This window comes from Epinephelus lanceolatus, chromosome 9 (assembly GCF_041903045.1).
Source record: "Epinephelus lanceolatus isolate andai-2023 chromosome 9, ASM4190304v1, whole genome shotgun sequence".
NCBI lineage: Eukaryota > Metazoa > Chordata > Actinopteri > Perciformes > Serranidae > Epinephelus > Epinephelus lanceolatus.
The window spans coordinates 25111599-25133562 of record NC_135742.1 but is presented as its reverse complement, the minus strand read 5'-3'; the positions used below and the strand labels follow the sequence as shown (position 1 = coordinate 25133562).

The 21964-nt window shown below is 40.4% G+C and overlaps 2 protein-coding genes and 3 non-coding genes across 5 annotated transcripts in view; 2 read left to right on the top strand and 3 right to left on the bottom strand.

The window, feature by feature from the left end:
* sgsm1a (small G protein signaling modulator 1a) overlaps window positions 1-10994 on the top strand; it is a 35224-nt gene extending 24230 nt beyond the window's left edge. The window contains exons 16-25 of the mRNA XM_033619827.2: window positions 1568-1696; window positions 1784-1960; window positions 2260-2325; window positions 2553-3698; window positions 3808-3932; window positions 6100-6182; window positions 6316-6425; window positions 6586-6682; window positions 7099-7266; window positions 9261-10994. Of these exons, the coding sequence (XP_033475718.2) occupies window positions 1568-1696; window positions 1784-1960; window positions 2260-2325; window positions 2553-3698; window positions 3808-3932; window positions 6100-6182; window positions 6316-6425; window positions 6586-6682; window positions 7099-7266; window positions 9261-9349 (2190 nt within the window). The 3' untranslated portion in view covers window positions 9350-10994. The remainder of the gene's footprint in view (window positions 1-1567; window positions 1697-1783; window positions 1961-2259; window positions 2326-2552; window positions 3699-3807; window positions 3933-6099; window positions 6183-6315; window positions 6426-6585; window positions 6683-7098; window positions 7267-9260) is intronic.
* Window positions 10995-11650: 656 nt separating this feature from the next.
* trnak-uuu (transfer RNA lysine (anticodon UUU)) lies at window positions 11651-11723 on the bottom strand. Its single transcript has one exon. It is a non-coding gene; the product is annotated as a tRNA-Lys (tRNA).
* Window positions 11724-12812: 1089 nt separating this feature from the next.
* Window positions 12813-12885, bottom strand: trnak-uuu (transfer RNA lysine (anticodon UUU)). The gene has a single exon. It is a non-coding gene; the product is annotated as a tRNA-Lys (tRNA).
* A 2201-nt stretch (window positions 12886-15086) lies between these two features.
* Window positions 15087-15159, bottom strand: trnak-uuu (transfer RNA lysine (anticodon UUU)). Its single transcript has one exon. It is a non-coding gene; the product is annotated as a tRNA-Lys (tRNA).
* A 190-nt stretch (window positions 15160-15349) lies between these two features.
* On the top strand, window positions 15350-21914 carry gatc (glutamyl-tRNA amidotransferase subunit C). Its single transcript, XM_033619091.2, has 5 exons — window positions 15350-15912; window positions 15991-16041; window positions 19520-19689; window positions 19820-19923; window positions 21572-21914. The coding sequence occupies exons 1-5, from the start codon at window positions 15721-15723 to the stop codon at window positions 21631-21633; spliced, it is 579 nt and encodes a 192-aa protein (XP_033474982.1). The 5' UTR covers window positions 15350-15720; the 3' UTR covers window positions 21634-21914.
* Window positions 21915-21964: the final 50 nt, after the last annotated feature.

Below are 21964 nucleotides of genomic sequence, written 5' to 3'. Positions count from 1 at the left end.
AGTTTGACAAAGAGCTTTCAGCCTCATCTCACAATTAGAGGATAGAGTTTGCTTTGTTATGGAGATGCCTCAGTTGTCATCACATGACCCAGGGCCTAAAATATAAGTTGTTAAATTTAGAATAATTACTTTTTTTTAATATTTATTTAAAGTAATTACTCTATTTATATGTTTTCCTCTGAGTTATCTTATAAAACCCAGACCAGTCTGTATCAAAATGTAACCTATGTGAAGAGACCAAGCAGCAACCACCAAAATGAAGTGTTTAGTGCCAAAAACTGCAGTTCTTTAAATGGCCACTTGAGGCCAGCTCCAAAATGCCCAGTAAATAAAATTAAAGAAAAATGTTAACAGCTTGGTACAAAAACAGTTTTGGTCTCTGCAGCTAATTTCCCTTCTCATGACAACTGTACAAGGGGGTGAATTTTTATATAACTCACCCGTTTAAATGATAAGGCTTAATGTTAAGCATATTGAAGGGCAGGAGTGTCAGGCTGTCTGCGAGTTGTCACCATACTCTTTAAGACAGCTCCCCCCTCTCATCCAGATAGGGTCACCTCTGGCTCCAAAAAATCAAGATGGTGACCACCAAAATGCCAAACCCGAGGTTTAAAACAGGAGTCCACAAACCAATGAGTAGCTACGTCATTTATTTTATACAGTCATTGCGACAGACACAACATAACCCTATAAATGCTTAATTAAACCATAGATAACAGGTTATGTAACAGATGAAGACAGTTGTTTTTAATCAGGACTTACATTTGAAGATGCATCAGCACATCATACAGTAAACATACTACAAGTAGGATATGTAGAATAGTTTAAAACCATAAGCACATACTAGGGCTGGGCGGTATTCGCGGTGACGATAACTTACCGCAGTAAACATGAGCCGCGGTACTGCTTTTGAAGGTTACCTTCATACCACAGTACTCCAGCTACGGCGGCAGAACGGGGCCCAGCGGCCGGCACCTCCCTCGCTACATGATGAAGGTGGCCTGGCCGACCACACCAAACCCAGGCCCGCGGGAGAAGGGGGCCTGGGAGCCGCCGGCCCTCCCCCTTCCCTCTAACGTTTATACATACTATATAACGTTTTATACACAATAATAGATGGATTAGCAACCCGTTTACTTCTGATGATAAATAGTTTCCATCTTAGACTTGTATGGCTTTTTAAATTGTTTTATTTAAGGTGTAAAAAAAAGAGAGAAGACGATACTGCGATATCATACCGTCACCGCATCCCCCCAAAATAATACCATGGTATTGATTTTAGGCCATACCGCCCAGCCCTAGCACATACATACTGTATAATCACAGTTAGGAGATGTACCAGAGCCTGTTGTCTTCCCCATCTACCACCCTGTTGGATGAATTAATCATTATCTGTATTTACAGTAAAAGCTACTAAGAGGCCTTCGTCGACAGGCTGCCATGTTGTTAATGCTGTTGTTCTGAAGCACTCTTGGATGTTTTAAACATGCAGGGAGAGATAATTGTCTTTTTAATGAAGGGGAAAATCCAGATTGATTAAAAAAAAAACAACTACTTGTGTCCTCAGGCATACGAGGAGAAGGAGCTGCTTCGTCTGGTCTACTTCGGTGGTGTAGACGCCTCGCTGCGTAAAGAGGTGTGGCCGTTCCTGCTGGGTCATTACCAGTTTGGAATGTCAGAGGCTGAGAGGAAAGAGGTTTGTAGTTTCCACAATTATGGCTTCGTGGCCCAATGCATTTTCCACATGAACCGCTGACCCTTGATCGCTCACCCTTCACCCCAGGTGGATGATCAGGTCAGAGTGTGCTACCAACAGACCATGCACGAGTGGCTCAGCTGTGAGGAGATTGTTCGTCAGCGGGAGAAGGAGCAGCATGCTGTGGCATTAGCGAAGTGCTCCTCCGGGGCGAGCATAGACAGTCAGAAGATGATCCACCACAGCTCCACTGTTAGCAATGAGGTGAGGCATTAAGGCACACTTATATTCAGAGTTAGAAAATAAATGTAGCATGGATTACCTAAGTTAGTCTTAGGTAAAGTAATTTAACCATTTTTATTGACAAAAATCTGCATTATAAAAGACAAGGCCATGGGAAATGTAGAACCCAGCATTTTTAGAGCCTGACCCATGCTTAGAACTTTTTACCTTTCTTTTTCCTGCAACTTTACAAATGTGCAGTACTAAATCAGTATTCCTGCATATCAATGAAAAAAAATTGTATATAATAATATCTTGTCCTGAATATCTTTATTTCCCAGTCCTCCCAGAGCTCAGACAGACAGAGTCTGGCTCGCCTGCAGAGTGACTCAAGCAGCAGCACACAGGTATCAAACACTCACCATAATACACAGCCTGCATAGATGGTCGTTCACACAAACTAAATGGCACTTCTGTCAGAGTGTTTAGACTTCCGATATCCTGATCCTCAAGTAATGCATGTGATCTCAACTTTCCGAACCAATACTCCCTGTATTCTCTCCCTTGCTAGTTCTTCACATCCTCCCATCCCTTCCCCTGGAGTAGCCTGCTTCCCTTTGGCTTGTTCTTTCAGGTGTTTGAGTCGGTAGAGGAGGTTGACCAGATCGAGACGGAGCCCAAGAGCGAGGAGGCCAAACAGGTGCCAAAGATACCCAATGGTGCTCTGCAGAACGGGACAAGCTCTCCTGACTCCGGACATCCCTCCTCACGCAACTTCTCAGTCACCTCCGGCCTGTCGGACGGCTCGCTCAGCACGGAGGACAGCGCTGCACCAGATACAATCCCAAAAGTTGCAGCAGTCAAACCAACAGGGGTAGAGAGTGGAGGTCTGACAGAGGAGATGGACAGCCAGGTGAAAGGACAAGTGAAGAATAAAGAGGAGGAGGAAGCACCTGATGTGATCAAAATGGCAGAAACTACTGAAGAGCTGATGAAAGCCGAGGAAGAGACAAGTCTGCCACCAAAAACACAAGAAACTGTTGAAGAGTCTGGAGCAATTAAAACAGAGTGGCCCAAGTGTGAAGATAAAGATGCACTGGCAGACATTAAAGGAATTAAATCTTTAGAGGAAACAGAAAAAGAAGTGCTTGATGAGGGTACTGTGACGGTATCAGCAGCTGCAACTGAATCAAAAGAAGAACTTGTTCAGCAAAGTCTTAAAAAAGAAGTAGAAGTTAGTATTGATGAAATGTCAAAGCTTAAGAAAACTGCAGAAACAAATGTGGAAAAGACGAAGCAAATGGACGAATCAAAGACACGTAAACCACAAGAGGTTTTATTGGCAGAAAAGAGAGAAAATATATCCGTTGATCCTGTGGCTTCCGTTGAAAAGAACCTGGTTCTCTCAGCAGACATCGGGGGGGCGAGAGCACGAGAGCCCTTCTTTATCTCTCAGACAGATGAGGCTCAGGTCATGACTGAATCTGACGAATCTCCTTCAGCCATAGAGATGGAGGAGATCCCCAAAGCCAAAGTTTCCATGGTGCCTTGGAACAGGAAGGGACGTTGTGATACATCATCTTTCTCGGAGGACTCGGTGCCCCACATGGAGCTCAGGCAGGAGGAGGAGCGGGGGAAGCCCAGTCCAGAGAGCACAAAGTCCATCCTGTGTGAGGAGCCAGAGATGGAGAGCCTTTACCCTAACTTTGACTCTCTGGCTGGGTCTGAAGACACTAAGACTGAAGCCACTTCTCAAGAATCTGCTGGGAGTACCTTCTCTGTATGCACACATTATCTTTTTTTTTTTTTTCAAGAATTCATTTATGCTATGTCAACACTAATATGAGTTCTTTTATCTATTCATTCATTTATCATTTTGTATGTTTCAGCAAGAGCTTTTGGACTTGTACACATTAAATCTGCACCGCATTGAAAAGGATGTCCAGCGCTGTGACCGAAACTATTGGTACTTCACTCCTGCCAACCTGGAGAAATTGCGCAACATCATGTGCAGGTAAAACACTGACAGCATCAGGGCTGCAAACATGCTCATTCTACCATCTTCATATGTACAGAAAATGGCCTGCCCACCTTTCAAAGCTGCCAGTATGAATGTAAATGTTTGGACTATAATAACATTCCCTCCCCCATATTCATACCACTGCATCATAACATTTCACTTCTTATCTTATTCATATCAAATAAATGCTCTATATTAAAGGATAGGACCGGCTATATTATCTGTTGCACTTACTGTTGACAAATCCTCATGATAAAGCCAAGTATTTTCTGTGTAGCCAAAGCTTGATGCAGCTTATTCCTCTCTACCACGGATATCCATTGTTGTAATTAAAGGGACAGTCCAACCCTAAATCAAACATACATATTCCTCTTACCTGTAGTGCTACCTATCAGGGAGTCTAGATTATTTTAGTGTGAGTTGCTTCGTGTTGGAGATATAGATCGTAGAGATGTCTGCCTTCTCTCCAGTATAATGGAACTAGATGGCACTCGGGTTGTGGTGCTTAAAGAACCAAAAAAATACTTTTGAATGGCTCAACTGCAATGCCTCTCTTCAGAAATCACGACCTGGTTACTCAAGGTAATCCACAGACCTTGTTGTGAGCAGTTTCACGTAGGAACTATTTTCTTTCTACACAACTACACCCACCAACTGTATTACTGCAAAGAAGAAAGAATGCATACACTGTTAGCTCACCTAGCACAACTGAGCTAGCTAATGTTACAGCTCAGCCAAGGTCGACGCCATAAATTTTTACATCTGTTCTTAGAAGCAAATAGTCAACATAGGAGTTAGCAATGTAGCTCAGTCCCAGCCCATTTAGGGCTTTGTATACACGGAGGAGGACCTTAAAATCAATTGTAGATGTAACAGGAAGCCAGTGCAGAGCAGAGTTTTAAATGAGCTGAAGTCTCTCAGTGGTGTTTGTTTTGGTGGCCAGTAAAAAGTGCATTACAATAGTCAGGTCAGCTTGAAATAAAGGCATGTGTTGTTCATTTTAAGTTCATCCCACATACACCTTTCTGCTGTAAATACTCAGTGGAGCACTAAACGTGTATCAATCCACAGCTGAAACAAATGCATGATTTACACCTTTTTGAATAACATTCACTTAAGTCTAGAGCGTCAATAGCTGTGTCAGGAAATTATGCAGCCTTTTTTATATTTGATACTATATGTGTGTGGCCTGTCATAAGATTAAGAGTCTCAGTAGGAAAAAATGGGCTCAGAGCTGAGTGCCACAGACAGGCAAGGCAAGACAAAGTAATGAGAGAAAGGAAAACACATTATTGGTTTTAGTATTTTCATAGGATTTGCTGAACATAAGAAAAATATAAGTATGATGTCAGGCTCATCTGAAGTGTAGTTGGTAACTTTTATGAAACAACCTTTTATCATATTTTCTGAAACTGTCACTATAATCATGCAGCAGTGCATGAGACAGACAGTCAGTGAAAATAATCATAATCCTCTGCTACTCATTTTGCTTCTAATGGCATTACTGCATGTGAGAGAAAACAACCAATTGTGCGTCTATCAGGTCAATTACAGCTCGTTAACTTCGGTCAAACTAGGGAGTGCTGATCAAATATGAATCAGGATTCTGTTACTGCATGGCCTATGTCTCTCCTTGAATGTTTTCATAAACATGTTTTAGTGTACTGAAAGTGAGAGCAGCAGTAGTTTGACAGCAGCTCACGAGTAGTGGTTGACTTGATTGACAGCTGTGTTAGAGACTCCTCGGCCCTGATTGGTTGTTTTCCGTGAGCTGTGGTCGATTCTAGAAAATGCCATTAGATGCAAAAACGAGTGGGAGGAGGGGCATGATATTTTTCATGGATTATCTGTCTTACATTCTTCTGTGAGGATGTAGTGAAAGCAAATATGACATAAGTTATTTTTTATCAAAATTACCAACTGTAGCTTTAACAGTAATAGATTCATATTTTTCCCTAGTGCACCTCCACATAAACACAACCAAAGGGCCAACTGTAACAGGATAAATGAGTGCCTCAGGACAAAATGTTTTTTTAAAAAACATATTTTCAGCATTGAAGAAAATGTGGAAAAACCTCTGAATCCTGAGCAGTGTCTGACTCAGCGTATGAGTGACAGATAAAAACAGCCGAGTTCACGTCTCTTGGTTGTATATTTACAGCTATATCTGGAGGCACCTTGACATCGGTTACGTGCAGGGCATGTGTGATCTGCTGGCTCCACTCCTAGTCATTCTGGATGATGGTGAGTCAACACTGAATCGCTTCTCTTTTCTGACATGTGGTGTATTTTTTACAGTTATTGATGGAACAACAGAGGACAGTTAGCCCACTCACTTTTCTCACTCCAGCTTCCTCTGTGTGTTTCCTCCTTTCAGAGGCCATGGCCTTCAGCTGTTTCACTGAGCTCATGAAGAGAATGAATCAAAACTTTCCACATGGAGGAGCTATGGATACTCACTTTGCCAACATGCGCTCTCTAATCCAGGTGACAGAGCACCAGTAAAGTCTTAACACACACACTGTAGTGGTCCAGTATCACTAAATCCATTCATTACCAGAAAACGCCCCCACTCTTCCACACTTTTCCTCCACTGCCACTCTTATTATTTATCTCCTGAATCTCCTCTGATTCCTTCTCTGCGTAGATCCTGGATTCTGAGCTGTTTGAGCTAATGCACCAGAATGGAGACTACACCCACTTCTACTTCTGCTACCGCTGGTTTCTCTTAGACTTCAAGCGAGGTAAAGTGACAGCATGGTGCGAAAGAGTTTGTGCCAATTAGAGGAGCAGGAGATTGAATTGGATAAGATGCCAAACCACTTGGCAGCTTGCTAACAACACATTTAGTTACTCAGGCTCGGAAAGGATTTGGAAGTCAGCTATATCTTTGGAAAACCGTTCCTGGGAGTTGTGAAGTAATTGCCATGAACTGCAGCTGCAGAGATAGGTTTTATAATTAATATGGCTTTATACTGAAGATTCAACAATGGACTTGTTTTCTCACCGGGGTTTCTCATTATATCCTTTCTCCCACCCGAACACCTGCTTCCGCTCTTATCTCTCTCCGCTGATAACTCCACTTCCTGCAAGCTCGCCTCCCATCCGAGCCCACAAATGTGGTTCGACTCCTGTTCTTTTTGTGTGATTTGTCTTCCAGAGCTGGTGTACGATGACGTGTTTGCTGTGTGGGAAACCATCTGGGCAGCCAAGTATGTCTCTTCTAGTCACTTTGTCCTCTTCATCGCCCTGGCGTTGGTGGAGATCTACAGGGACATCATCCTGGAGAACAACATGGACTTCACTGACATTATTAAATTCTTTAACGGTAAAACATGCCGCTTTACAGCTGACGTTACTCACATACGTAACTCCTTATCCCTGTTAAAGCTGCAGTCCAATGATATTAGTAGTAGTAGTAGCAGTAGTAGTAGTAGTATTGTTTTAACCAGGTAGTCCCATTAACATTACGAAATCCCTTTTTCAAGGGAGCCCTGGCCAAGAAAGCAGCCTAACATAACAGTACAGTATCAATAAACAGCTTCATATATCTAAAAGGTCACACAGGAGGAAACTGATCTAGCTGTAATTACAAATTACAAATGAATTTGCCTCCAAACCTATCACTACATTTTAAGATGCCCCGGTTGGGATCAGCTGATCTCACTGCAAATCTGTCTGCCACTGGTTCCAGGCTGAAGGGGCAGAGAACAGGCCTGTTTGCCAACTTCAGTTCAAACCTTAGCTATGGACAGATTTGAGCACAACAATAGTTAGTAGTTTTAAGTACTGGTAACATATATCCACATTACAAATCACTTCACTCGTCATGGGGAGAACTGCTTGGCCTGCCAAAACAGTTGTATAATGTGTGTGGCTTTGAAGGAGCTTTGTCAAGTCTGAGTAAATAACCCACGTGATGTCATCAGGGTCATGTTGGCTTTGGCATGGAGATTACAAATGTGTAACATAAACCATCCAAAGGAAACTTGTGGCAGGAAGTTGGAAAGATTTGGAAATCGAAAGGTGATAACAGATTTCCCAATCCTGATCTTAATGCCTCCCAGTGTATCTGCTCAGGAAAACATGGGTAGCAAATGGGAAGTTTATGAGATTCACAGGCATCTCCAGAGGACCTACATCAAGTACCAAGGCACAGTTTGCGAGGAGAAGCAATGTATAAAATGAGTCAACTGTCTTGCTTATCTTTGCTCATTACAATAACATGCAACAGCTCAAGATTATGTGAATGGCTATGGTGTGTAATCATGTGAACCACCACAGCCAACAGCATAGCATGAAGAAGGAGATACGAGTGCTTGTAGAGACTTCTATCAATCACACATGAACTGAATGGAAGTGGAAATTAAAATGGCAGCTACGACGTTACAGCATGTTTCACAACACAAACATGACTAAAACACTGTATAAAGGAAAACTGATGAAAAGATAATTCTGCTTATGGTTCAGTGTGTGTGCCACCATGTTGCTGTGACGACAAGTGTGTTTATGTTGACACACAAAAACGACCTTTTCACTGCAGTTTTCCGTGTCAGTGGTCTTTTTTTTTCCTGAATTTCGAGCACAATGGATTATTCCAAAGAAGACAATATTCCCCCTAAACTGTTAATATGGCTAATAAAATAAATATTCCACTAATATTCCCATTCACATGCAGCTGTGTAAACTCCACTTAATGTGCCCCAGCATGTTGTTATCACGTAAAAAAAAAAAAAAGTAGAACAGCTGGAGCCACTTGGCATTTTGCTTCAGAATTTTTGAACAGCCTTTCTTTTTCTTTGTTTATATCCAAGTCTTTCATAAAGTTTAAAAGTAGGTGTGTTTCTTCTTCAGAACAGAAATGTGGGCTTTTCTTCTGGGCGTGCATCTCTACCCCACAGCCTTACAAACTATTGGCAACTTGGTTTGTGTGCAACGTATCCATGACAACACACAGAGCTGACAGTAAACTGTGTGTCGCAAACTTTGGTAAAAACCCACATTGAGACGCATATTCCGAATGCGCTGTATACATGTACAAATAATGCAATAAAACCCGAGAAGTACCGACATGTTCCACATCTTAATCTGAGTACACTGTTCACATGACAAGTCAAATTCAGAATAGTGGAATATTAGTGTGCATGTAAACTTACCCACCATTAAGAAATGTCAAATCACAACCTATGATGATTAGTTGTGACACGTCTGCTCAGATGTTCTCCAGACATTTGGGGAAATAAATTCAGCTATTTGTGTAGTTTGAATTAGCCAAAGTTGTTCAGGAGAAAAATTAAACTTGTATGTTTCTTTGTCTTTCAGAAATGGCTGAGCACCACAAGATAACACAGATTTTGACCCTGGCCAGAGATCTGGTGTGCAAGGTGCAGATGCTGATAGAGAACAAGTGATGGTGCTGTTTGTCTTCTTTTTCCTTCCAAGTAAAGTGTGACCGGCTGTAGCAGCGCAAGACTAAAATACATCTGAGCAAACCCACACACACACATATACACACACATAACACAAAGCCTTTACAATCACAGTTTGCTGCTATGAGCCTTACTGACCGTATCCACAGTGTCGTTTGTGTTGTCAACAGGTGTATGAGAATATTATGCTTCGTATTTGTCAGTATGTTCAAGTGAAAACAAATATGTATCTGAAAAAGCATTTCTCTAATTTCTAAATATTTTGTCAGAAATCCCTCAAGTGTCGATCTTAACCCGAGTGCACTTAATATTTTGAGACAAGGATGGTCTTAGTTGCACACTTCAAACCAAAAGGCAGAGCTGAAATCCACCAGAGACTATATTTATGAGAAAAATACATTGTGATAATAGTTTATAATAATTATTTTAATAGTCAGAGTGTACGAGATTAACCTTAAATATATATAAGTATAAGTTATCCCCCTCGTCCTACCCCTTAATGACGGAAAGAACATCAGCAGACTTTGAATTTTCTTTAAATACAACAACTTAAAATTAAGCTACTTTTCACTGATGACTGATCCAGAACACTGACTTATAGTCTAAAATGTAACTTAACCTCCACTTCTGTTTAACACACATTAAGAATAATTTAGCTTTTAGCACCATGTCAGTGATTTAGCATCCAACAGTGTTTTTAATGTTTTGATTGAGCTGCCTTGTCTGCCAAATATCGTCTTTATTTGTTATGTGTGAATCGTACTGTACTGAGAGAAACGTGTGTTTATTAAAGGATTATATTATGTAATTCATAACCGAATATTTAAGTGACTTACGGATGTCTGGGCGCAGATTTATATAAAGCAACAAGCCTGATTTGATAGTCTCCAGTTATTTTTCATTATCCAGTGAACCACTGTATATTTTGTAAATTGTGCAGTTTACTCACCTTGACTTTTGTCGCGTATCGTCCGACGCCTGTTTGTTGAATTAAAAGTTAATTTCAGCTTGAATATGATTGTGAATCAGGAAGATGAGACGAGGCAGTGAAAATATTTTAGTCACAGTGACCAAATGAAAAGTTTTGTGGTGCCACATTATAAAGATTCTTTATTGTGAGAGTGACTCGGACAGAGACATGGAAATGAAAGGTACAGATGATGTTATGAGAGAAACAGTTTGATGTTTTGGCAGATGTGGGGCTTGTGAGGACATACATGATACAGTATATGATTTAAACACATAAATTATTACTAATTTACCAACATCCATGCGTGTCATTCATCACCTAAATCGTCACTCAGTTGGTCAAGTGTTGTTCCATGAATGTGGTAGGATGATTTGCTTTTAATATTGGTGTTTCTTTGTGAATGCTAACTGTCTGAAAACCTATTTTTTAATTTATTGTAACATTTATTTGGTATTTATTTATTTATTCATTCATTTTCTCGTTCAGATGCTGCTTCGTTTGTAAAGCTGATATTTTTATTTTGTGGCCAGTTCTAAATGTTGTAAAACAATCAAATTCTATACCAAGAGTTCATATATAAATATATATATATATATTAAATGGTATATGTTCTTATAATAAAACAATAAAAATGGAAGCATCATTATTTTTCCAAAACATGTTGTAATGTGTGTTTTATTCTGAAGTGAGAGAGACAGAGACAGGAATACATCATGAAGGCAGTGGGTCGATAAATCCCCCAGGAGATGAATTCTGACTCTGGTGATCCTCACACTGCATCACTGCAACTAATGGATGGACTCTCATGAAATCTGGTGTTGATATTCACGTCCCACACAAGATGAATAAGAATTATTTTGGTAATCTGCAAAGTTTTTCATATTATCCATGGAGGATGAAAAATTATTTAATTTTCAATATATAAATAAATGTACAAATAGATAACAGATACTGCAATAAATACACAAGTAAAGACATACATTATTAACACAGAAATACAAAAATAAACATGTTTTTTTTAATTTCTATATTTATTTCAGCATTACTCCGTCCTTTTGTTTATGTATTCCTTTATTTATTTACACTCGTGGCAATTTTAATTTTCCACATGGTGCAAAATATGTCACACATGGATTCACAGGGCTACAGTTCATGGGCTAAACAGGGAGGTGAGCATGGTAATCATTATACCTGCTAACCACCTGCATTGTTAGCGTCACCAATGTGATCATTACCATGCTGTGGTCAACATGTGACTCTGAGTGCCTTCTCTCTCGGAGCCTCTGGCGTGGCAGTACTTTTAAAAATTCAGCCGCCCGAACAGGGACTTGAACCCTGGACCCTCAGATTAAAAGTCTGATGCTCTACCGACTGAGCTATCCGGGCTCTGTCAGTGTAGGTTGTGGATCGAGGAATCGGAGGTTCGATCCCCGATTGGAAAATGTCTGTGTCAGTTTTTATCAGCTGTTGAGAACTTGTCAAATATCACTTAATATGAGATTATAAAAGGAGAATGGTTTACATATTTTACATGTCGTCGAGAATACAATCGAATCACCAATGAATGGATGAAGTCTCTGTCTTGTCTGACTGACTATGTCTAGGTGTCAAAGCCTAATGAATTAATATCAAAGGTAAGTTTGACTGTGTCATGTGTCTCAGGATGTGAGGGTCTGTCTTTGTGGTGCAGGCACATTTAATGGGTGATTGTTTTCTGTTAGTACGCTAATTATATTTTCATGTTTTCCAAAGGACATCATGAGAAAAGGTGATCTATAGAATCTGATTCATACGCTGTAATGAACTTCATGCATGGTGAAAATATTCCGTATATGATTTTAACCCATAAATTATTATTGATTTTGGCCTCAGTTACCAACATCCCCGCGTCATTCATTGAACACATCGTCACTCAACTAGCCTGTTCAGTTTGACTCCCATCTGTGTAGTCACACACGTCCACTATTTACACAGAATTTTATTCACTATAAACTTGTTTTGCTGAAATTGTATTTGTTGTTACGTTACGTTGTTACGTTACTTTTATTATTTATTTAATTTATTTTATGTCATTTTATTCTGTACCTCACTGACTTTTTTTAAGAGCTTTCATTTTCTCTATCTTTGCTCGTAAGGTGACATTGAGTATTGTGAAAGGTGGCTATATTTAAAATGTATTATTATATTTATTTCAGCATTAATCTGTTCTTTTGTCCATTTACTCCTTTAAATATGTATGCTTATGTCAGTTTTATTGTCCATAATGAAACTGGTGCAGTGGCTGTGACACATAGATTGATAAGGATACAGTTTACAGGCTAAACAGAGAAGTGCAGTTGGTAATCATTATACTTTTTAACCACCTGTATGTTGCACCATCATTGTGATCATTACAATGCTGGGAGGATCTGCATTTGACTCACAATACCTTCACTCTTAGAGCCGGTGGCAGGGTCGGGACTTTAAAACTTATACCGCCCGAACAGGGACTTGAACCCTGGACCCTCAGATTAAAAGTCTGATGCTCTACCGACTGAGCTATCCGGGCTCTGAAAGGGATATATGTGGATCCAGGAATCGACAGGTCGATCCCCGATGTCGCAACTTTTACCAGTTGTTGAAAACTTGTCAAATATCACCTAATATGTGATTAAAACAAAAGGAGAAGAATAAGTCTTTTTAAGGTTTATAAACTTTAATTGTCATCGAGAATACAATCTAATTACCAATGAATGGAGGAATTATTGAAAGCACTGCAACAACATAGCCTAATTGTGTTGTCTGAGTAGCTCTGTATGCCTGCATGCAATGTTGAACTGTTTGTTACTGCACGTTTAAGAAAAAACATTCTGGTCAGTCATTGTTCTCAGAAAGGTACAGTTTGCTTGTCCCCTGTTTTTACAGTTATTTGGGTATAAATACATAAGTTCTGTTGTAGAAATACAGAGCAAATCTATTACAACACACACTGACTGGCCACTTCATTAGGTACACCTGTTCAACTGCTTGTTAATGCAAATAAGTAAACAGCCAACCATGTGGCAGTCTGAAAAAGAGAAAATATCCAGTGAGCAGCAGTTCTCTGGGTGAAAATGCCTTGCTGATGCCAGAGGTCAGAGGAGAATGGCCAGACTGGTTCAAGATGATAGAAAGGCAACAGTAACTCAAATAACCACTCATTACAACCAAGGTCTGCAGAAGACCATCTCTGAACCAACAACACATCGCACCTTGAAGCAGCTACAGCAGCAGAAGACCACACCAGGTGCCACTCCTGTCAGCTAACAAACTGAGGCTACAATTCACATAGGCTCACCAAAACTGGACAATAGAAGATTGGAAAAACGTTGCCTGGTCTGATGAGTCTGGATTTCTGCTGCTACATTCAGATGGTAGGGTCAGAATTTGGTGTAAACAACATGAAAGCATGGATCCATCCTGCTTTGTATCAATGGATCAGGCTGCTGGTGATGGTGTAATGGTGTGGGGGATATTTTCTTGGTACACTTTGGGCCCCTTAGTACCAACTGAGCATGGTTGAAACACCACAGCCTACCTGAGTATTGTTGCTTACGTGTTGATCCCTTTATGACCACAGTGTGCCCATCTTCTGATGGCTACTTCCAGCAGGATAACGCACCATGTCACAAAGCTCAAATCATCTCAAACTGGTTTCTTGAACATGACAATGAGTTCACTGTAATCCAATGGCCTCCACAGTCACCAGATCTCAATCCAATAGAGCACCTTTGGGATGTGGTGGAACAGGAGATTCACATCATGGATGTGCAGCTGACAAATCTGCAGCAACTGTGTGATGCTATCATGTCAATATGGACCAAAATCTCTGAGGAATGTTTCCAGCACCTTGTTGAATCTATGCCACAGAGAATTAAGGCTGTTCTGAAGGCAAAAGGGGATTCAACCTGGTACTAGTAAGGTGTACCTAATAAAGTGGCTGGTGAGCTTATACAGAATATGTAATACACTTTCTCACCCAACTTACCTCAATTCTCTCACACACATACATTTGTGACCATAAAAACAACACTGCTCCTACTGGTAAAACATGTAATCAAAGCTTCTGTCCTGTAATGATAGTAAAACAAAATCAGCATAATCCAAATACCAAATTTAATGCAACATTTGTCAGCATTGAGTTATTTGTTTTGCTTATTTTTCTTAAGTACATGAAATATAGCAATCAATTTTTGGTCTTTAAAAGTGATTTAAAATTACACTACCATTATCTACTGTGCAGATGGGGGTTATTATCAGAACATGAATTTGAACCCTCGACCCTCAGATTAAAAGTTTAATGCTCAATAATCTGTTACAATGTTAGATATTGTTAATAATATTGATATAAACAAGTAAGAAAATATGCAAAACTTAAACTCAGCAATAGATGTCCTGTAGTGAGCTAGCTAACAGAGAACGGCATAACAAAAATACAGACAACCCCTTGTTATTTATCATTTCTTCTCTGTAATTATTAAGTTTTAGCTGGCCAGCTTCCTCGCTGATCAAATAAATCTATAATAAATGCCTTTATTTCACCTTGTTATGTCATTGGGTTAACAAGGTGAAAACAACTAGAGAAGCTCAATGGTGATTGGTTGCGAACAGATGGTGCATTTTGGAGAAGTGCCATGGTGATTGGCTGTCAGTTTTGCGGAAAGATGGTAATGGCTAAATGTGATTGGGTGGCACTGGTCATTCAGTAAATCCTGTCGTAAGAAAACTCTACGCCCGAACAGGGACTTGAACCCTGGACCCTCAGATTAAAAGTCTGATGCTCTACCGACTGAGCTATCCGGGCGCTCTGAAATCAACAGCTGCCTTTATCGGTCATAAATCCAGTGTTTATGAATTTTTATTTAATATTTTCTTGGCTGCATTTTGCTAGCTACTTACGCTAAGTTGTATGACAACTGCTATCACGTATTAAGACACTACGCAGACGCTAACAGCAGCATTTGAAACAGGAAACGCTTGTTTCACAATGACATGAGTGTATTTCTGGTGTATTTCCGGTATGTTATATTGTTACTTGAGGAGAGTTTGGCTGAGGAGGGTTGAACGTCGACAGGACAATATTCCTCCACATTGAAGACGCCACTACAACATTTTTAATAAGACTAAGCAGTCTGTCTGTAGGAGACAGAAGCGAAGACGGAAAGAAGTGGATATTAGTCATCTCACTGCCACTCGTGCTACTTCCTTTGGACTAGCTACGGCAAGCCGTGAGCGACATACATGCTAGTTTACTGTGTGGCTTACCCTCACCGCCGACCTTCCTGTTGATTTACTAAATACTAAGAAAATGTGACACTATTTTTTATACAACTCGGTTATAGCTGGCTACATAATTGTCCTGAAAATGTCGGCGTTGCGTCTCGCTGCTAAACGAACATGTGGCGTGAGAGTCAGTCGTCCTTCCTGTAACCTGCCAACAAACGATGGATACATGGTAACAAATGTGGAGAGTCTCCCCCGAAGGAGACACAGCAGCCTACAGAGCCACATGACAAATGTAACGCGTCTGTTGAGCTCTCAACCTCATAACTCCAAGGTAAATTAAAGGTCAATTGCTGATACTTGAATTGCAGTTTGTTCAGCACAACATTGACTCGGGTGTCTCCTCTAACAGGTACCACAGGCTGCAACATGGGAGCCAGTACCAGAGGAGCAGCTTCCCCCGGTAATATCCTCATGAGCCATGACTGAATGTTAACACAGTGTAAGACTTGGTGACCAAATGACTTGAAATTCATGTTAGAATTTTGGATACTTAATTTAAAGCCTCTCCAACGATAATCAGGTGCCGACGCACATTTAAACAGGTTTTGCTCCCTGTTTTAATTCCCCCTGTTCATACAGGCCATTAAAAGATCCCTTCCTAATGCTTTGTCAGTGTAATTGTTGAGGGACAAAATCCACAGATATATATATACTACACAAACATCTGAAGAGGGTTATCTGTAATAGTGTTGACATGATACTTTTATACAGTACCTTACAAAAATGTCAAACCATTTTTGATACCACAGTGAGAGAGTTACATAGAGGCCATACAATTTAAAATCTTTATTTAAAAAATAACAGATAAAACACAAAGCTAGACACGACAATGTCCTCTTTTCTTTTTCTGGTTAGTAGCAGAGAATGGCAACATAACTAGTAAACACTGACAATAAGAGAGAGCAAGAAAGCGCAGCTGGCACCGGTAGGTCGATACTGCAGAAAACCAGTATTGAAACCGTTTCAAATATTTCGAATTTACATGTAGTAATAAATCAATGTTTTTGACATCACTAATCTGTAATGTGAGGCGTCTACAGTCTTAGTAAGGAGCTCCTATTTATAGTTAAGGGAAATTTGGAACCAAAGACACTGTAACTTTGGCAGATATCCACTTGGTTTATCTAACTCAAAGACTGTAACTTCACTTTTTGTAAGTCTTTGTTTGTTTGTTTTGTTTTGAGGGACATCAACATTAAATCACACAGTAATATCAACAAAACAAAACAGCATAGATTACCAAAGACCAAAGGGCATGAATCATGACCACGTTTGCTGATAAGATGTTTTAAATGGTTGTAATGACTTTACTCCATGGTTACTTACAGTCAAAGCTCCAGTGTGAAGGATTTAGGGTCATCTATTGGCATTGATGGTGAAATGGTATATAATATTCATAAATATGTTTTCATTAGTTCATAATCACCTGAAAATAAGAATCACTGTGTTTTGTTACCTTAGTAGGAGCTCTTTAGTGGGTCCTCTCCAAGCCTTCAGGAGCAGCACCAGGCTTTGAAGCCATTTTACACAGGGCCTAAACATGGAGTTACATCTTCTGGGTTCATCACATGATGCCATGGGGCTCATAAAGACTTGTTCCTATGGACTTACAGTACAGGCCAAAAGTTTGGACACACCTTCTCATTCAATGCGTTTTCTTTATTTTCATGACTATTTACATTGTAGATTCTCACTGAAGGCATCAAAACTATGAATGAAGACATGTGGAGTTATGTACTTAACAAAAAAAGGTGAAATAACTGAAAACATGTTTTATATTCTAGTTTCTTCAAAATAGCCACCCTTTGCTCTGATTACTGCTTTGCACACTCTTGGCATTCTCTTGATGAGCTTCAAGAGGTAGTCACCTGAAATGGTTTTCCAACAGTCTTGAAGGAGTTCCCAGAGGTGTTTAGCACTTGTTGGCCCCTTTGCCTTCACTCTGCGGTCCAGCTCACCCCAAACCATCTCGATTGGGTTCAGGTCCGGTGACCGTGGAGGCCAGGTCATCTGCTGCAGCACTCCATCACTCTCCTTCTTGGTCAAATAGCCCTTACACAGCCTGGAGGTGTGTTTGGGGTCATTGTCCTGTTGAAAAATAAATGATCGTCCAACTAAACGCAAACCGGATGGGATGGCATGTCGCTGCAGGATGCTGTGGTAGCCATGCTGGTTCAGTGTGCCTTCAGTTTTGAATAAATCCCCAACAGTGTCACCAGCAAAACACCCCCACACCATCACACCTCCTCCTCCATGCTTCACAGTGGGAACCAGGCATGTGGAATCCATCCGTTCACCTTTTCTACGTCTCACAAAGGCACGGCGGTTGGAACCAAAGATCTCAAATTTGGACTCATCAGACCAAAGCACAGATTTCCACTGGTCTAATGTCCATTCCTTGTGTTTCTTGGTCCAAACAAATCTCTTCTGCTTGTTGCCTCTCCTTAGCAGTGGTTTCCTAGCAGCTATTTGACCATGAAGGCCTGATTGGCGCAGTCTCCTCTTAACAGTTGTTCTAGAGATGGGTCTGCTGCTAGAACTCTGTGTGGCATTCATCTGGTCTCTGATCTGAGCTGCTGTTAACTTGCGATTTCTGAGGCTGGTGACTCGGATGAACTTATCCTCAGAAGCAGAGGTGACTCTTGGTCTTCCTTTCCTGGGTCGGTCCTCATGTGTGCCAGTTTGGTTGTAGCGCTTGATGGTTTTTGCGACTCCACTTGGGGACACATTTAAAGTTTTTGCAATTTTCCGGACTGACTGACCTTCATTTCTTAAAGTAATGATGGGCACTCGTTTTTCTTTAGTTAGCTGATTGGTTCTTGCCATAATATGAATTTTAACAGTTGTCCAATAGGGCTGTCGGCTGTGTATTAACCTGACTTCTGCACAACACAGCTGATGGTCCCAACCCCATTGATAAAGCAGGAAATTCCACTAATTAACCCTGATAAGGCACACCTGTGAAGTGGAAACCATTTCAGGTGACTACCTCTTGAAGCTCATGGAGAGAATGCCAAGAGTGTGCAAAGCAGTAATCAGTGCAAAGGGTGGCTATTTTGAAGAAACTAGAATATAAAACATGTTTTCAGTTATTTCACCTTTTTTTGTTAAGTACATAACTCCACATGTGTTCATTCATAGTTTTGATGCCTTCAGTGAGAATCTACAATGTAAATGGTCATGAAAATAAAGAAAACGCATTGAATGAGAAGGTGTGTCCAAACTTTTGGCCTGTACTGTACATTGTGACAAATAAGTGTTTAAATCACTGGATGCATTTTATTTAATGTCAAAACCCTCACGAAATGATTTGTTTCACTACTGAGATTTGATCCATTTGGTCCAATAACATTTAGAAAGTCTAGATGAGCCGCATGATTAACTCATTTATATCCCCATTCAAGTTAACAAGGGCTGAACCAGATGTTGGCCGCTCGGCCAGCGGAAATTAGCCCTTCAGCTGTGCTCAGCAGCCACAAGTCTCTGCTGCACTTGATCTATGGGCCCAGCAATGCAGAATGTCATACTGCAGAAATTGAGCTTTTTTGGCTTCATGCACCACTGAGCAACTTTCAAAGAAATGAACAGGGGCCCACGTCCAATGCTGTATCCAGTTCTCTTTATACATCCATGGTCCAAGAAGTCCTCCATGGTGTTCTGCAGAAGCCCAGAACAGACAAACCAAACACTGGACTTTAGATAGAGCCGTTTGCGTTCTCCTACACACTTGGCACACAGGAGAAGTTTCAGTTCTGCAACCTCACCACTAGCTGTCACTAAATCCTACACATTGAAGCTTTAAAGGCCTTCTCAAGAGATGGTGGAAGGAAACTTTCATACATACATACATGTCTAAGCATATGCCATTAATTTTACAGCCTACCCAAATCCCTGCTGACCTGGTGGACAAACTGGAGCGACTGGCCCTGGTTGATTTCCGCACCAAACAGGGACTGGCCTGTTTGGAGAAAGCAATACGATTTGCAGATCAGCTACATGTCGTCGACACGTCAGGGGTTGAGCCTATGGATTCGGTTCTGGAGGACAGGTAAGGTGTACACATTTATAAAAAACATCTTATTTGCCGGTGGGCCTTTTCATCATGGTTAGAGCCAAACCGTAGAAATGAACCGTAGCTCAGTTTAAACTGTGTTTATGTTTTATCCATGTACACTCAGGGCATTAAACCTGAGGGAGGATGCAGTGATGGAAGGCGACTGTGCTGAAGAACTGCTTCAGCTCTCCAAAAACACAGTTGAAGAATATTTTGTGGCAGCACCAGGTAAGACGAAACCTAAAAGCATTCATTTTGAAACATTAGTGTTGATTTTATTATTTAGACGATAAATGAATAAAGCGGGTTTTATAAATATTTTATGAATAAACTTAGACTGTGGCTGTCTCTGCCTCACTGGCTGCTGGCGCACTACTGACACATGACAAACACTTACCTGTAGGGCTCCATAAACACTCCTTCCTCACATATTATACAGCTACCTCACTGTATTTTTGTTACCTGCAGTGTATTCATATTTATAATACTGTCTGTACTTGGACTTATACCTGCAGTTTATATTGTGGCAACTCCTGCTCATGTTCCTTCTGCTCACACTGTATATATGTTAGTGTAGCTACAGAGCTGGGACCAAGTCAGTGTTTTGCAAGTCACAAGTACATCTCAGGTATTTGCACACAAGTCTCAAGTCCTAAACTTTGAGTATTGAATCGTAAACAAGACATAATGTGCTCTTCACCATTTTCACAACGAACACATTCTCACTCCGACCTTGTCACCTATCTACATTTGGTCATGAACTTTCCATGTCCACATACGATGTGCAAGGTACCCTGGGTGCTTTGGTTGTTGACGTTCTTGGACGCCGTGTCAAGGTCTGCCTGTTACATGCATTGTCTTCTTTCAAAATACACTTCTGTTTTCACGGGAAATTTAATGTTTACGTACAGTCTCTTTCAAAATAAACGTACTACGTCGATACAACACCGCAAATTGGTGTTTTTTTCCCTTCAACAACAAACACACATGGTTGGGTTTAGGCCACGAACAAAGCCCCTTCGGGTGAAAATCGTTTGTTGGACCCACTTGCCCCAGTTGGACTTTCACCACCTTAACTTTCGTCCTTGTCCCGCCACGTTTCCCCCTGATGCCACAGGGTGCCATTAAACTATAAAGGCAACCGGCCGCGTATTGTGCCAACATTAACAGATGCCTTTTTTGTTGGTTTCTGACGCTGCAAGTCACTGCTTAAGCGCTGGATAACAACAGAGAAATAATACACCAAATTTACAAAAAAATTATGAATGCTTTTTAAAATTTGTATTTGTTTGTTAAAACAGGTTTGTTGGAAGTAATAAGTGTCGACTCGCTGGGAATGAATAGATGATTCAGCAAATGAAGGGAAATAAATTGATTAGTGGCACTTTCTACATAACTTCCTAATCTTTGGTTTTGGGGGAAGGGATCGAGTGTTTTCAAGTCAAAAGGCTCAAGTCCAAGTGTTTAAGTCTAGTTGCAAGTCTTTTTTTGGTTTTGTCAAGTCTAGTCATCAAATTTGATTACTCAAGTCCACACCTCACACACTACATATGTCTTTTTCATACTACTATTTGTTTTCTAGAAAAGTCTTTATCGTCATTGCATACAGCGAAATTAGCAGTGACACTCAGGTGACGCATTCCACCTAACAACATAAAAACACAAGACACAGGACATTCAGTGAGTGATAAAAATGCAATAAATTAATAAATATAGAAGTATTTAAAATGCAACAAGTGCTCAGTGGATGGCAGAATGGCAGTAGTATTCAGTATTTGATATTTAGCATATACTGTATCCTCTATGCAATGACAAAGTTGAATCTAACCTGAAATTAAAGATGATAATCCTTAACTCATTCATTTTCTCACCACAGGAAATGTTCCTCTACCAAAGCGGGAGGAGAGGACCACCATGCTGAAACACTCAGAGTTATGATATTTATTACTACTTTTTCATTTGGGAAGTTGTTTTGTACTAAAAAACTGCTTGTCAAGCATTTAGTTTTTTCAGTTTCATTTGACACCTGCTGTGTGGTTACATCTGTCTTTGGTTTCAGTATCATGTCATGAAAACAGTGAGTGAGCAGTGTGTTGGCAGCCTGTGTTATGCAATGGCAGTACATTGTTTTAATGTGTGACGTATGTTATGATCTGTATCTATCCTCTTTTCATTCTAGTGTTTGACTCTAATAAAAAAAAAACAATATTTAATCTTCTCCCTCTCTGTTTTGTTTCTGTAGAAAACTTTTTTAAGTGGTTAAAAATAG